We start from the raw sequence: 12,617 nt of genomic DNA on the forward strand, positions 1-12,617 counted from the left end.
TGCAGGCAGATCATAACATAGGAGGACGTGCAGATCATAGAGTGTTTAAGTAGAGTGAGGCATACAGGATTATGGCTGAAGGTGTACAAAACAAGATCAGCAGTAGATTTGAAATTAGAGAGATCCATTCAGCAGTCTATTAACTGCAGGGAAGCAGCTGTTTTTGAACTTGTTGAGATGTATGTTTAAGTTTCTGTATCTGTTAAGTTTCTGGTCTTTGGTCATCCATGATCTTGAGAGTAAGGGATTCATCGATGATAACACCTTTGAATGTCAAGGGGTGGTGGTTAGGTGGTTTTTTAGTTGAGGTGATCATTGCCTGGCATTTGTGTGTTCTGAATGTTACTCAAGGAGCAGGAGAGTCGATGTTTCGGGCATAAACTCTTCGTCTTAACTCTCCTCCTCGAATGCTGCCTGACTGGCTGTACTTTTCCAACACCACACTCTTCAACTCTGATCTCCAGCATCTGCAGTCCTCACTTTCTCCTGAATGCTCCTTGTCAATTTTCAGCACAAGCCTGGATATTTTCCAGGTCTTGTTGCATTTGGCCATGGACTGCTTCAGTATCTGAGGAATTGCAAATGGTACTGAACGTTGTGCAATCATTGGCAAACATCCACACTTCTGACCCTATAATGAAGGGAAAGCCATTCATGAAATAGCTGTAGATGATTTGGGCCTAGGGCACCACCCTGAGTATCTTCTGCAGAAATATCCTGGAGTTGAGATGATTGACCTCCACAACCAAAACCATCTTCCTATGTGGCAGGTATGACTTGAACCATTGGAGAGTCAGGCCCAAACTAGATGCTGGTGAGTAGATTGTTGCTAAACAGATGCTGAGAGCACTGTTGATGACACCTTTCATCATTTTGCTGATGATTGAGAGTAGACTAATGGGGTGGTAATGGGCCAGGTTGGATTTGTCCTGCATGACCTGCATACCTTGGGAATTTTCCCATGTTTTAGGTAGATGCCCGTGTTGTAGCTGTACTGCTAGGGGAGTGGCAAGTTCTGGAGTACATGTCGTCTTCAGTACTATTGCCGGAATGTTATCAGGGCCCATTGCCTTTGCAGTGTCCAGTGCCTCCAACTGGTCTGTGATATCATGTGGACTGAATTGGCTGGGATTGGCATCTGTAACGATGGGAGCTACTGGAGGAAGCAGAGCTGGATCAGCATTAGCAGTTCTGGCTGAAGATTGTTGTGATTGCATTATCTTTTGCACTGATGTGTTGGGCTATTCCATTATTGAGGATGGAGATATATGTTCCATTTCCATTTTCTCCTTCCATTCAGTGCCTTGTATATCCAATGCAATTTCTCCAGATTCCAGATGTTCTGCAAAGCTTCAGTGGATGATCTGGAGAACTAGTTATTGAAATTCTGCACCATATAATAGCAATCTATAGAAAATAATGCCGGAAAATATTTTTTGGCATTAGTGGATTTGATTTTGGAACCATCTCAACAGTATATGTCAACTGTAAATAAGACAAATGAAATGTTGAGATATATAGTGCAAGAAACAAAGCTTAAATCAGAGGCTGTGATGCTAAATTTATAAAGGGCATTGGTTAATTTGTACATGGAGCATTAGACACTTCTGACCAGCACATTAACGGAGATGGTTAGCTGTTGAAAAAAATTGCTTTATCTGAGCTAGAATAAAATAATATTTCCTCTGGTGGTGTTGTCAATAACAAAAGTCATTAGTTTAAAGCTGTTACAAAGGGCATAGAAAGAGGTTGAAGAGAATTCTTTTTCACTTTTGCAATTGTAACTATGGATTCAAAGTGGCTGAACCAATGACAGCTACAACTTCTACAGAAAAAGAGATAAATAACATTTGTAGCTTAGGGAGGCACAGGGCTATCGGTGGAGTGATCTTGAGATTGGGTTTACTTTGTAATTTCTCTGGCAAAGTGGCAGAGCAAAAGTGATAAATCATAAAATTCTGTAGTCGCATATAGGAGGCTTGATAGAGCTAAGGTGAATCACAACGTGGCAGAGCTTTGGGAATGGAGCACGATGGTGTTGCTGATATGGAGCTGAAGAAAATTAAAATGCACATCAGGATTGGAGTGCTGTCTAACTTTGTGGAGAAGAGATTTCATTGCATGTGTAAAAGCAACATTGTATGTTGCAGATGGTCTCTTCCTAAGATTACCACGCGAAAGTGTAAAATAACCTAACACAGAAAAATCGTTGTTAAAGTTATCGAATTGATCCCAGCATACTGTTGCATCCCCACTACCCTGCAAATGTTTTGCCTTCCACTTATTTATCTAATTCCAGTGTGAATGTTAAATAATTGAAGGATAGAGCTGTAGTTATGCTGCCGGCAATTGTGATTTGGAGATGCCGTTGTTGGACTGGAGTGTACAAAGTTTAAAAATCACACAACACCAGGTTATAGTCCAACAGGTTTAAATGGAAGCATGAGCTTTTGGAGTGCCACAATTTCATCAGGTGGTTGTGGGGTACATAATTGTAAGATGCAGAATTTATAGCAAATGTTAACGGTGTGATGTAACTGAAATTATAAATTGAAAAATATCTTGATTGTTTGTTAAGTCTCTCGTCTGTTAGAATGACCGTGTTAGTTTCACTTCTTTCATATGTAAATCACAAACTTTTTTTTGAAGTTACATTCTCAAGTTAACTGTAACAATTGATGTCAGGCCAGACAAGATGTTGAAGGTTCTGGATCAGTGGTGCTGGAAGAGCACAGCAATTCAGGCAGCATCCGATGACAGGCAAAATCGACGTTTCGGGCAAAAGCCCTTCAGGAATAAAGGCAGAGAGCCTGAAGCGTGGAGAAATAAGCTAGAGGAGGGTGGGGGTGGGGATAGAGTAGCAAAAAGTACACTAGGTCAGTGGGGGAGGAGATGAAGGTGATAGGTCAGGGAGGAGAGGGTGGAGTGGATAGGTGGAAAAGGAGCTGGGCAGGTCGGACAAGTCCGGACAAGTCAAGGGGACAGTGTTGAACTGGAGGTTAGAAACTAGGATGAGGTGGGGGAAGGGGAAATGAGGAAGCTGTTGAAGTCCACATTGATGCCCTGGGGTTGAAGATCCACCTGGAAACCCCGCGCTGGCCTAATACCTGCCCTCGACCTCTTCATTTCCAACTGCCGCCGGGACATTAACCGCCTTAACCGTCGACCCCTTTCTCCCACTCCAACCTCTCACCTCACAACGCGCAGCCCTCCAATCCCTCTGCTCCAATCCTGACCTCACCATCAAGCCAGCGGATAAAGGAGGCGCAGTGGTAGTCTGGTGCACTGACCTCTACATCACTGAAGCCAAACGCCAAGTCGAGGACACCTCTTCCTACCGCCCCCTTGACCATGACCCCACCCCCCTCACCAAACCATCATCTCCCAGACCATACAGGACCTCATCACCTCAGGAGATCTCCCACCCACAACTTCCAACCTCATAGTCCGGGAACCCCGCACTGCCCGATTCTACCTCCTTCCCAAGATCCACAAGCCTGACCACCCTGGCCGACCCATTGTCTTAGCATGCTCCTGCCCCACTGAACTCATCTCTACCTACCTCGACACTGTCCTATCCCCCCTAGTCCAGGAACTCCCCACATACGTTCGAGACACCGCCTACGCCCTCCACCTCCTCCAAGACTTCGGTTTCCCCGGCCCCCAACGCCTCATCTTCACCATGGATATCCAATCCCTCTACACCTCCATCCGCCATGACCAGGGCCTCCAAGCCCTCCGTTTTTTCCGCTCCAGATGTTTCCAACAGTACCCTTCCACCGACACACTCATTCGTTTGGCCGAACTGGTCCTCACGCTTAACAATTTTTCCTTTGAATCCTCCCACTTCCTCCAGACCAAAGGGGTAGCCATGGGCACATGTATGGGCCCCAGCTATGCCTGTCTCTTTGTTGGCTACGTAGAGCAGTTGATCTTCCGTAATTACACCGGCACCACTCCCCACCTCTTCCTCCGCTACATTGATGACTGCATTGGCGCCACCTTGTGCTCCCGCGAGGAGGTTGAGCAATTCATCAACTTCACCAACACATTCCACCCTGACCTTAAATTTACCTGGAATTCAGGCAGCATCCGAGGAGCTTCGAAATCGACGTTTCGGGCAAAAGCCCTTCATCAGGAATAAAGGCAGAGAGCCTGAAGCGTGGAGAGATAAGCTAGAGGAGGGTGGGGGTGGGGATAGAGTAGCATAGAGTACAATAGGTCAGTGGGGGAGGAGATGAAGGTGATAGGTCAGGGAGGAGAGGGTGGAGTGGATAGGTGGAAAAGGAGCTGGGCAGGTCGGACAAGTCCGGACAAGTCAAGGGGACAGTGCTGAACTGGAGGTTAGAAACTAGGATGAGGTGGGGGAAGGGGAAATGAGGAAGCTGTTGAAATCCACATTGATGCCCTAGGGTTGAAGTGTTCCGAGGCGGAAGATGAGGCGTTCTTCTTCCATGCGTCCAGAATCTGGTTTCCAGCATCTGCAGTCATTGTTTTTACCTCTTAAATTTACCTGGACCATCTCTGACACCTCCCTCCCCTTCCTGGACCTCTCCATCTCCATCAGTGACGACCGACTTGACACTGACATTTTCTACAAACCCACCGACTCCCACAGCTACCTGGATTACACCTCTTCCCACCCTGTCTCTTGCAAAAATGCCATCCCGTATTCCCAATTCCTCCGCCTCCGCCGTATCTGCTCCCAGGAGGACCAGTTCCACCATAGAACACACCAGATGGCCTCCTTTAGAGACCGCAATTTCCCTTCCCACGTGGTTAAAGATGCCCTCCAACGCACCTCGTCCACATCCCGCACCTCCGCCCTCAGACCCAACCCCTCCAACCGCAACAAGGACAGAACGCCCCTGGTGCTCACCTTCCACCCTACCAACCTTCGCATAAACCAAATCATCCGCCGACATTTCCGCCACCTCCAAACAGACCTTACCACCAGGGATATATTTCCCTCCCCACCCCTCTCCACCTTCCGCAAAGACCGTTCCCTCCGTGACTATCTGGTCAGGTCCATGCCCCCCTACGACCCACCCTCCCATCCTGGCACTTTCCCCTGCCACCGCAGGAACTGTAAAACCTGTGCCCACACCTCCTCCCTCACCTCCATCCAAGGCACTAAAGGAGCCTTCCACATCCATCAAAGTTTTACCTGCACATCCACTAATATCATTTATTGTATCCGTTGCTCCCGATGCAGTCTCCTCTACATTGGGGAGACTGGACGCCTCCTAGCAGAGCGCTTTAGGGAACATCTCTGAGACACCCGCACCAATCAACCAAACCGCCCCGTAGCCCAACATTTCAACTCCCCCTCCCACTCTGCCGAGGATATGGAGGTCCTGGGCCTCCTCCACCGCCGCTCCCTCACCACCAGACGCGTGGAAGAAGAACGCCTCATCTTCCGCCTCGGAAGACTTCAATCCCAGGCCATCAATGTGGACTTCAACAGCTTCCTCATTTCCCCTTCCCCCACCTCATCCTAGTTTCTAACCTCCAGTTCAGCACTGTCCCCTTGACTTGTCCGACCTGCCCAGCTTCTTTTCCACCTATCCACTCCACCCTCTCCTCTCTGACCTATCACCTTCATCTCCTCCCCCACTGACCTATTGTACTCTATGCTACTCTATCCCCACCCCCACCCTCCTCTAGCTTATCTCTCCACGCTTCAGGCTCTCTGCGTTTATTCCTGATGAAGGGCTTTTGCCCGAAACGTCGATTTTGCCTGTCCTCGGATGCTGCCTGAATTGCTGTGCTCTTCCAGCACCACTGATCCAGAATCTGGTTTCCAGCATCTGCAGTCATTGTTTTTACCAAAATGTTGAAGGTGTTAGCCCCCTGTGTTCTGTTGTTTGTGCCATAATGTTTAGACTGATTCAAATCTAAAAAATGAGTTAACAGAGTCTTACATGGATTCATGTAGTTTTTGAGCAAAGTACAATGTAAGTCTGCAAGTACAAATTCACCCCACAAACATATATGTGCATGTGGGTTTTTGTGTGTGTGTGTGTCTCTGTGTATGGTGGGGAGTTGTGAGTGTTTGTGAGAGAGAGTATATATATGTGTGTGTGTGTGTGAGAGTGTAAAGGGGTCTAAGTCTGTGAGAGGGGCGCACGCACACACACGCACGCATGCGCACACACACACACGCACGCGCGCACACTCTCTCTCTCTCTCTCTCTCACACACACACACACACATACACACACTCACAACTCCCCACCAAACACACACACACACAGAGACAAAAACCCATATACACATATACGTTTGTGGGGTGAATTTGTACTTGCAGGCTTACATTGTACTTTGCTCAAAAACGACATGAATCCATGTAAGACTCTGTTAGCTCGTTTTTTAGATTAGAATCAGTTTAAACATTATGGCACAAACAACAGAACACACGGGTCTAGCACCTTCACCATTTTGCCTGGCCTGACATCAATTGTTACAGTTAACTTGAGAATGTAACTTTTTAAAAAAATTTGTGATTTACATATGAAAGAAGTGAAACTATCATGGTCATTCTAACAGAGAAACTTAACAAACAATCAAGGTATTTTTCAATGTATAATTTCAGTTACATCACACTGTAAACTTCTGCTATAAATTCTGCATCTTACAATTGTGTACTCCACTATCACCTGATGAAGAAGTGGCGCTCCGAAAGCAAGTGCTTCCAATTAAACCTGTTGGACTATAACCTGGTGTTGTGTGATTTTTAACTTTGTACACCCCAATCCAACACCGGCATCTCCAAATCATGACTGTATAGATAGGATTGTAAATAGGAGTGAATAAGGGACCATAAGATATAGGATAGAGAAGCATATAATAGTTCAAAGGAACCGCTCCAGCCTTTGAAAGAAGAGAGTTAACAGATGTTCAGGATATTTGTGACTCAAGGCTGAGAAGTTCATGTTCTTTTGGACCATACCTGTAAAGGTTTGTGCCTTTCTTTCCCTCTTCATTGCAAAGACTTTCACTGGCTTCCTGCTTCCTGATCGCCATCCACTCTCCACTATCTCATTCAAGTGACTTCCATGAGCTTGACCATGCAGGGGGTATGATTACTGCATCCGTTTCTGTTCAATCCCTGATCCATATTTATTCTTTCCAAAAGTATAATGAGGAGTATATATCCTGGCTGATTGTACCCCTGCATGACCCAAACTTCACGTCCTAGAATATTGAGGCCAATTGTATCAACGATCTGTTATTATCAGTCAATGTTATTTATTTACCTATCATGTTCTCTATGATCATTGGAGTGTAATAGCATGTTGAGAAATCAATTAGCTTTTAATCCATAGGCCTTTTCTGCATTACATATGCTCGAAGGTCTCTCGTACTGCAAAATTCTCTCAGCATCATCATAACTTAAAGCATAGAAAGAAGCAGTACAGAGGAACCTCGATTATCCGGCATTCGATTATTTCAATATCAGATTATCTGGCAAGATTGCAAGTCCGATGTTTGGCTAAACTATGTTATCTGGCATCCGGTGAACCAAACGAAATACTCCCCACCTGTGTCCTTCAGATAGTCAAGGTTCCTCTGTATATGGAACCCATTGCACTTTTTTATGCAAACTGTTGAACTGCATCCATCCACTCGAATCCTATTTTCCTGTACCTGTTATTGCAACTTCTGTATGCTTCCTTTTCAAATGCTTAACTCAAATCAGATTTAATGATGCTTTCATTACTCAAATTCATTTCTTGTGAGAGAGAAATAAAAGAGACCTAAGTTAATGTGACACTTTTAAGACCCTTGGTTAGTCCACATGGGCGTTCTGTGCAAATCTCTGGTGTGGATGCACTGAAGAGAATGCACAGTAGTTTCATAAGATTTATACTGAAATAAGAGAGAAATACCTGTCGGAAAAGGCTGAACAATCTTGAGTTCTGGGCTCCAAAAGCAATTCTCTAATTCAGTAGAGGTTAGGTTTGTTATTGGATTTAATAGAGTACTTGTAAAGAAAATGTTTTTAATGGTCTGGAATCTAAAACTAGAGGACATTAAGACACAGGGGTAGTTACTAACAAATTCAAAGGAAATTCTGGCCAAAGCTCTTTATCCAAGCAGTGGTTAGTACAGTATGTGTAAAATGCTAACACATTGGAGTAATTGAAATAAACAATGTGTGGATGCATTTAGTGGGAAAAACACAGAAGAGAAGAAAGTGTTGGTAGGGTTACATGAGAACAGGTGAAAAGAAACCATGTGGAGCAGTCTTTGACCCATTTGAGTAAATAGTTTGTTTCTGTGCATAAGATACTATACAATTGTAATCAAAGGAAAATTCTCACTCTTATAATGCAACAATATCCCAAAGTGCTTTACATGAGTGTTAGATAAAATTTGACACCTTGTCACATAAGGTGATGATAAGATAGATGATTAAGGTTTGGTGAAAAATGCTGACTTTATCCTACAATCTACTTGGCACTTACTCCAGCTCACATATTCTTACTTTTTAAGTGGTGGGTGGCGGAGGAGGTGGGGAGTTAAGCAAATATTTGGTATTACAGTTTCATGCCATGTGTTTCTATATCTAAAAGGTGTGGCTTTTCTTCTGTGCCTTCAGTTCTAAATACAGTTTCATTCCTTACAGGCTATTATAAAAGAAGGTCTTCTGATGAAGCAGACAAGTTCATTTCAGCGCTGGAAGAAAAGATACTTTAAGCTCCGGGGACGGACACTGTATTATGCAAAGAATGCAAAGGTGATTTTTTAAAAATTCAATGCAATATATTGGCTACAGCATTCAGAGGTGTGGTTGACAAGATGGTCTTGTCTGATAACAAAGCTGTGTTAACAGTTTTTTTAAACTGTCTGTCATTAGTGCCGTAATTCAGTTTTGTCAGCACAACTAGTGCAACCACATGACATCTACATTAGAATTCAATAATAGACCAGTGAAAGTTTGGGTTCTTTTTCTGTTTTCTAACCTTATTGATTCCAGCTAAACTCCCACTCATTGGGCCTTTTTCATTCTACTGTTCTTTCACGGCTCAAAACCTGGTTATGCAACAATGCACAGGATGGGAAAAGCTGTTGCAATCCACTCAGCTCATCTAAAAAATATATCTGATAACTATCGTTCCCCTCTATCATTTTTTTTCCTCCATGTAAATACTTGTCAACGTAAACAAAATGCGTTCTTAAAATGTCGATCATGCTATTAAATGATTAGGTTTCTAAGCCCAAATGTTCTGTAGCCGAGAATGTTAAAAATTGTTAATGAAGTAGTGGTGGAGAGGGATGTACATTCATTTTTTTGTGAGAGAGTAGAATGTACCAAACAAGTACGAGGTGGCAAATTTAGATTTGTTAAAAATAAAGCTCCGGGTGGGTGGAGGAAGGGAGAGAGAAGAAATTTGTCAGGCAGCTATCAATTAGTTGGTTTCATATTGGCAGTAAGGAGATGACCTCAGATAATAATTAGAGACAATATAAACAAATACTTTATCAGGCCCATGATCATGGAATTATAGTAATTAGTTCACCTTTGACTAACTTTAATGCAGCTTTTGATAACATAATAGGCTGAGTTCAGCTTGCACTCTTTAATGCAGAGAATATAAGTACTTGGTGCAGATAAACTCAAAAACAAAAGATGCTGTACAAATGAACCCCATCTTTATCAGTAGTCAGTTTAAAGAATGTCTTAATGGAAACATAAGATCTGGGAAGGTAGAAATGTATATAGGAAGATATTAATTGTGTGTTGCCTTCACGTATGGCCATTGATAGTGAAGTGAAAAGAGAGGGTGCACGGGAAATGAGAGTCAGAGGAATGGAGAGATGTGAAGAGGCCTTGAAGATATTTAAATACAAGGATTAGAATTCTAAATTTGAGCTGCTGAGGGGCAATGATTCACTGTAAAATTTGCTGTTAGCCAAAAGCAAGAGATCAGTGCTTGATAGATGAGGATCAGTTTGACATTTGGGAATGACAAAGAGGTTGAGGCTTATTAGGAGAGAGGAGAACAATTGTGAGGAAGCCAGAGGTTAAACCTTGGTGCAGCCAAGGGGAAGGTAACAACAACAACAATCAGAAGGAAGTAAGAGGCCCTGGGGTGATGCTCCCCAGGTGTTGTCCAGACACTGGGAAACCTGGCCAGCAGCAATTACATTGAAATCTAACACAAAATTCCACTTGGGAACTTGTTTGAAATATGTTTGTGCAGTGTTCAGTCCAAAAGAGCACATGTTACTGACATACACGTGATAGGTTGAGGACATGCTGCACAGCAATGAGAGAGTTAATATTGAAATCTATATCCCTGTCCCCACCCGCTGTGTCAATTATGTTTAATTATATGCAGGTGGTGGGTGTTGACTGGCAATTCAGTGAGTCACAGTAAATAGACATAGTCTGGAACTGTGGTTGTTGCATTTGGAGGTGTATATTTGCAATGTGTACCTCAGTAAGTAAATATAAAATTGTGTAAAGATTGACTCCATTTCTATCTTATGCCAACTGACTATGTGGAGAAGAACATTCTGTCTCCTTACCCACTTCTGCAGCTGTCCTCCATACCTTCTGTTTATCACACCTCGACTGGGTTTTGAATGCATTCATATTTTTCCTGATGCCCTCTTCCCTGAAGCTGAAAGCACTGACTCATTGCTGGCTGCTGTCCTCCAATTGCTTAGCCATCTGGCCATATTTTGCATGTGAGCCTAGGGTGTAAGCAGGCTGTTCGCTCTAGGGTGGGATTTGAGAAATGGATCATAGTCAAGCTTAATCCTGTCCTCACCTGACTTTAGCAGATGGCATTTTTCCAGCAGGGGTCACTGGTAATAATTAAAAGTAGGATAGAGAGCTGAACAGTATAAAGGGCAATAGTGATATTGAGGAGAAAGTGAGGTCTGCAGATGCTGGAGATCAGAACTGAAAATGTGTTGCTGGAAAAGCGCAGCAGGTCAGGCAGCATCTAGGGAACAGGAGAATCGACGTTTCGGGCATAAGCCCTTCTTCAGGACAATAGTGATATTCTCAAGTCTGGACCCAAGGGACACCAGGTAACTCAGCAAACCTGGGATCATGCTGGATTGAATAGCTTAGTTAAATGGCTGACTGTCCAGAGTTAAAGAGTTCTGAATTCCATTAACCTTATATTGACACAGCGGATTACTTATGCTGAATTTGGACTTATTGAGAAGATAAAATTTAGTTCCATTTTATTTCTCATGGCCACACCTCTTAAAACTCCTTGTTGTCTTCTGTCTTATGTTAGCTGTCCTTTGCTTGGCCCATTTTGGTTGAAATTTTGCTGTGCTATTTTCAAGTTCACCAACAAATGTGCATCATAATCTGATTTTGTGAAAACTCGTTGTAATTAGATGTCTTGGCTGAAGAGATGGAGCAACTGACAACGTTATGGGGTTCATGGCTCCAAAGTAATGAGCACATTCAATTGGTATTGCATATTTGTCACGCCTCAACCGAATATGGCACAATGTGCAATATTTTTAAAATCTCTAACAAAAAACTATTTATCGTACTTACCCATACATTCTTATTGGTATCTTGAATGGATTCAAATAATCCAACATTTCAAAATCCTTTTTTGACACATCTGCTCTGAACTACTGTTGTTGAATCTGTTGTTCACACTGGTAGAATCTACAGTTATGAGAAATGCTTAAGGCTGACATTTACTGGAAAATTCCCTTCTGACTGTTTAGTGCCATCCACAGATTCACACGGTATAAATTTAACTTTCTAGCTCCTAGGGCCAAAGACCTCAGTCACTTGGCAGCTGTCTAAAAACAAACAAGAATGCGTGTACTCAATCAGGAAGTGCTTGAGAGGAAGAGTGTTCCAGCTGAAACCCTCTTATTCTGATATCCTGCCCAGGAGGATAACCTTATTATGGTAGACAATCCTTATTTATCATGACAACCCTTTAATATACCCAGTGCAGCAGGATTCTCCTACAGTCAGATAGTCTATAAGCTTTTAGAGCATTTTATCTCCATATCCTTGGAGCTTTGCAGTATAAGGCTACAATCTTTGTTTTATGTGAATAAGTTTCCAGACAAAGTGTTTTCTCTGGGGTGGGCGAGTCCTGAACTAGAGGGCATAGGTTTAGGGTGAGATGGGGAAGACATAAAAGGGACCTAAGGGGCAACATTTTCATGCAGAGGGTGGTGCATGTATGGAATGAGCTGCCAGAGGAAGTGGTGGAGACTGGTACAATTACAACATTTAAAAGGCATCTGGATGGGTATGTGAATAGGAAGGGTTTAAAGGGATATGGGCTAAGTGCTCGCAAATGGGACTAAATTAGGTTGGGATATCTGGTCGGCATGGACTAGTTGGACTGAAGGGTCTGTTTCCGTGCTGTACATTTCTATGACTTTATAAGTTTCATTGATGTCTCTAAAATCTTTTTAATTAAACCCTCTATTCTCTTTGGAGGAGGATTAGGGTCTTACCCTGTTCTCCTTCCACCATTTATTTCTCTGTAAGATAAATAAGGTTACTATGGTATAGCAACCCTATTTATCTTCCTGGTGGAAGTGTAGGATCATCCTAAATCATTGGATTGGGGTGTGGGGCTACTTTTATAGTTTAACTAACTTTG

The 12,617-nt window shown here is 43.2% G+C and overlaps 1 protein-coding gene across 5 annotated transcripts in view; it reads left to right on the forward strand.

The window, feature by feature from the left end:
* The window catches only part of dgkd (diacylglycerol kinase delta), a 151,005-nt gene that overhangs the window by 39,644 nt on the left and 98,744 nt on the right, over nt 1–12,617 (forward strand). For all 5 annotated transcript variants that reach the window (XR_015759222.1, XM_087993770.1, XM_043701899.2 and 2 more), the window contains exon 2: nt 8,633–8,743. Coding sequence is in view for 4 of the 5 variants with exons in the window: in XM_087993770.1 (XP_087849896.1) it covers nt 8,633–8,743 (111 nt within the window). In the remaining variant the exon portion in view is untranslated. The remainder of the gene's footprint in view (nt 1–8,632; nt 8,744–12,617) is intronic.

The sequence above is a fragment of the Chiloscyllium plagiosum genome, unplaced genomic scaffold (assembly GCF_037043375.1).
Source record: "Chiloscyllium plagiosum isolate Xiang-an unplaced genomic scaffold, Cpla_swu_hap1 HiC_scaffold_13, whole genome shotgun sequence".
Lineage (NCBI taxonomy): Eukaryota > Metazoa > Chordata > Chondrichthyes > Orectolobiformes > Hemiscylliidae > Chiloscyllium > Chiloscyllium plagiosum.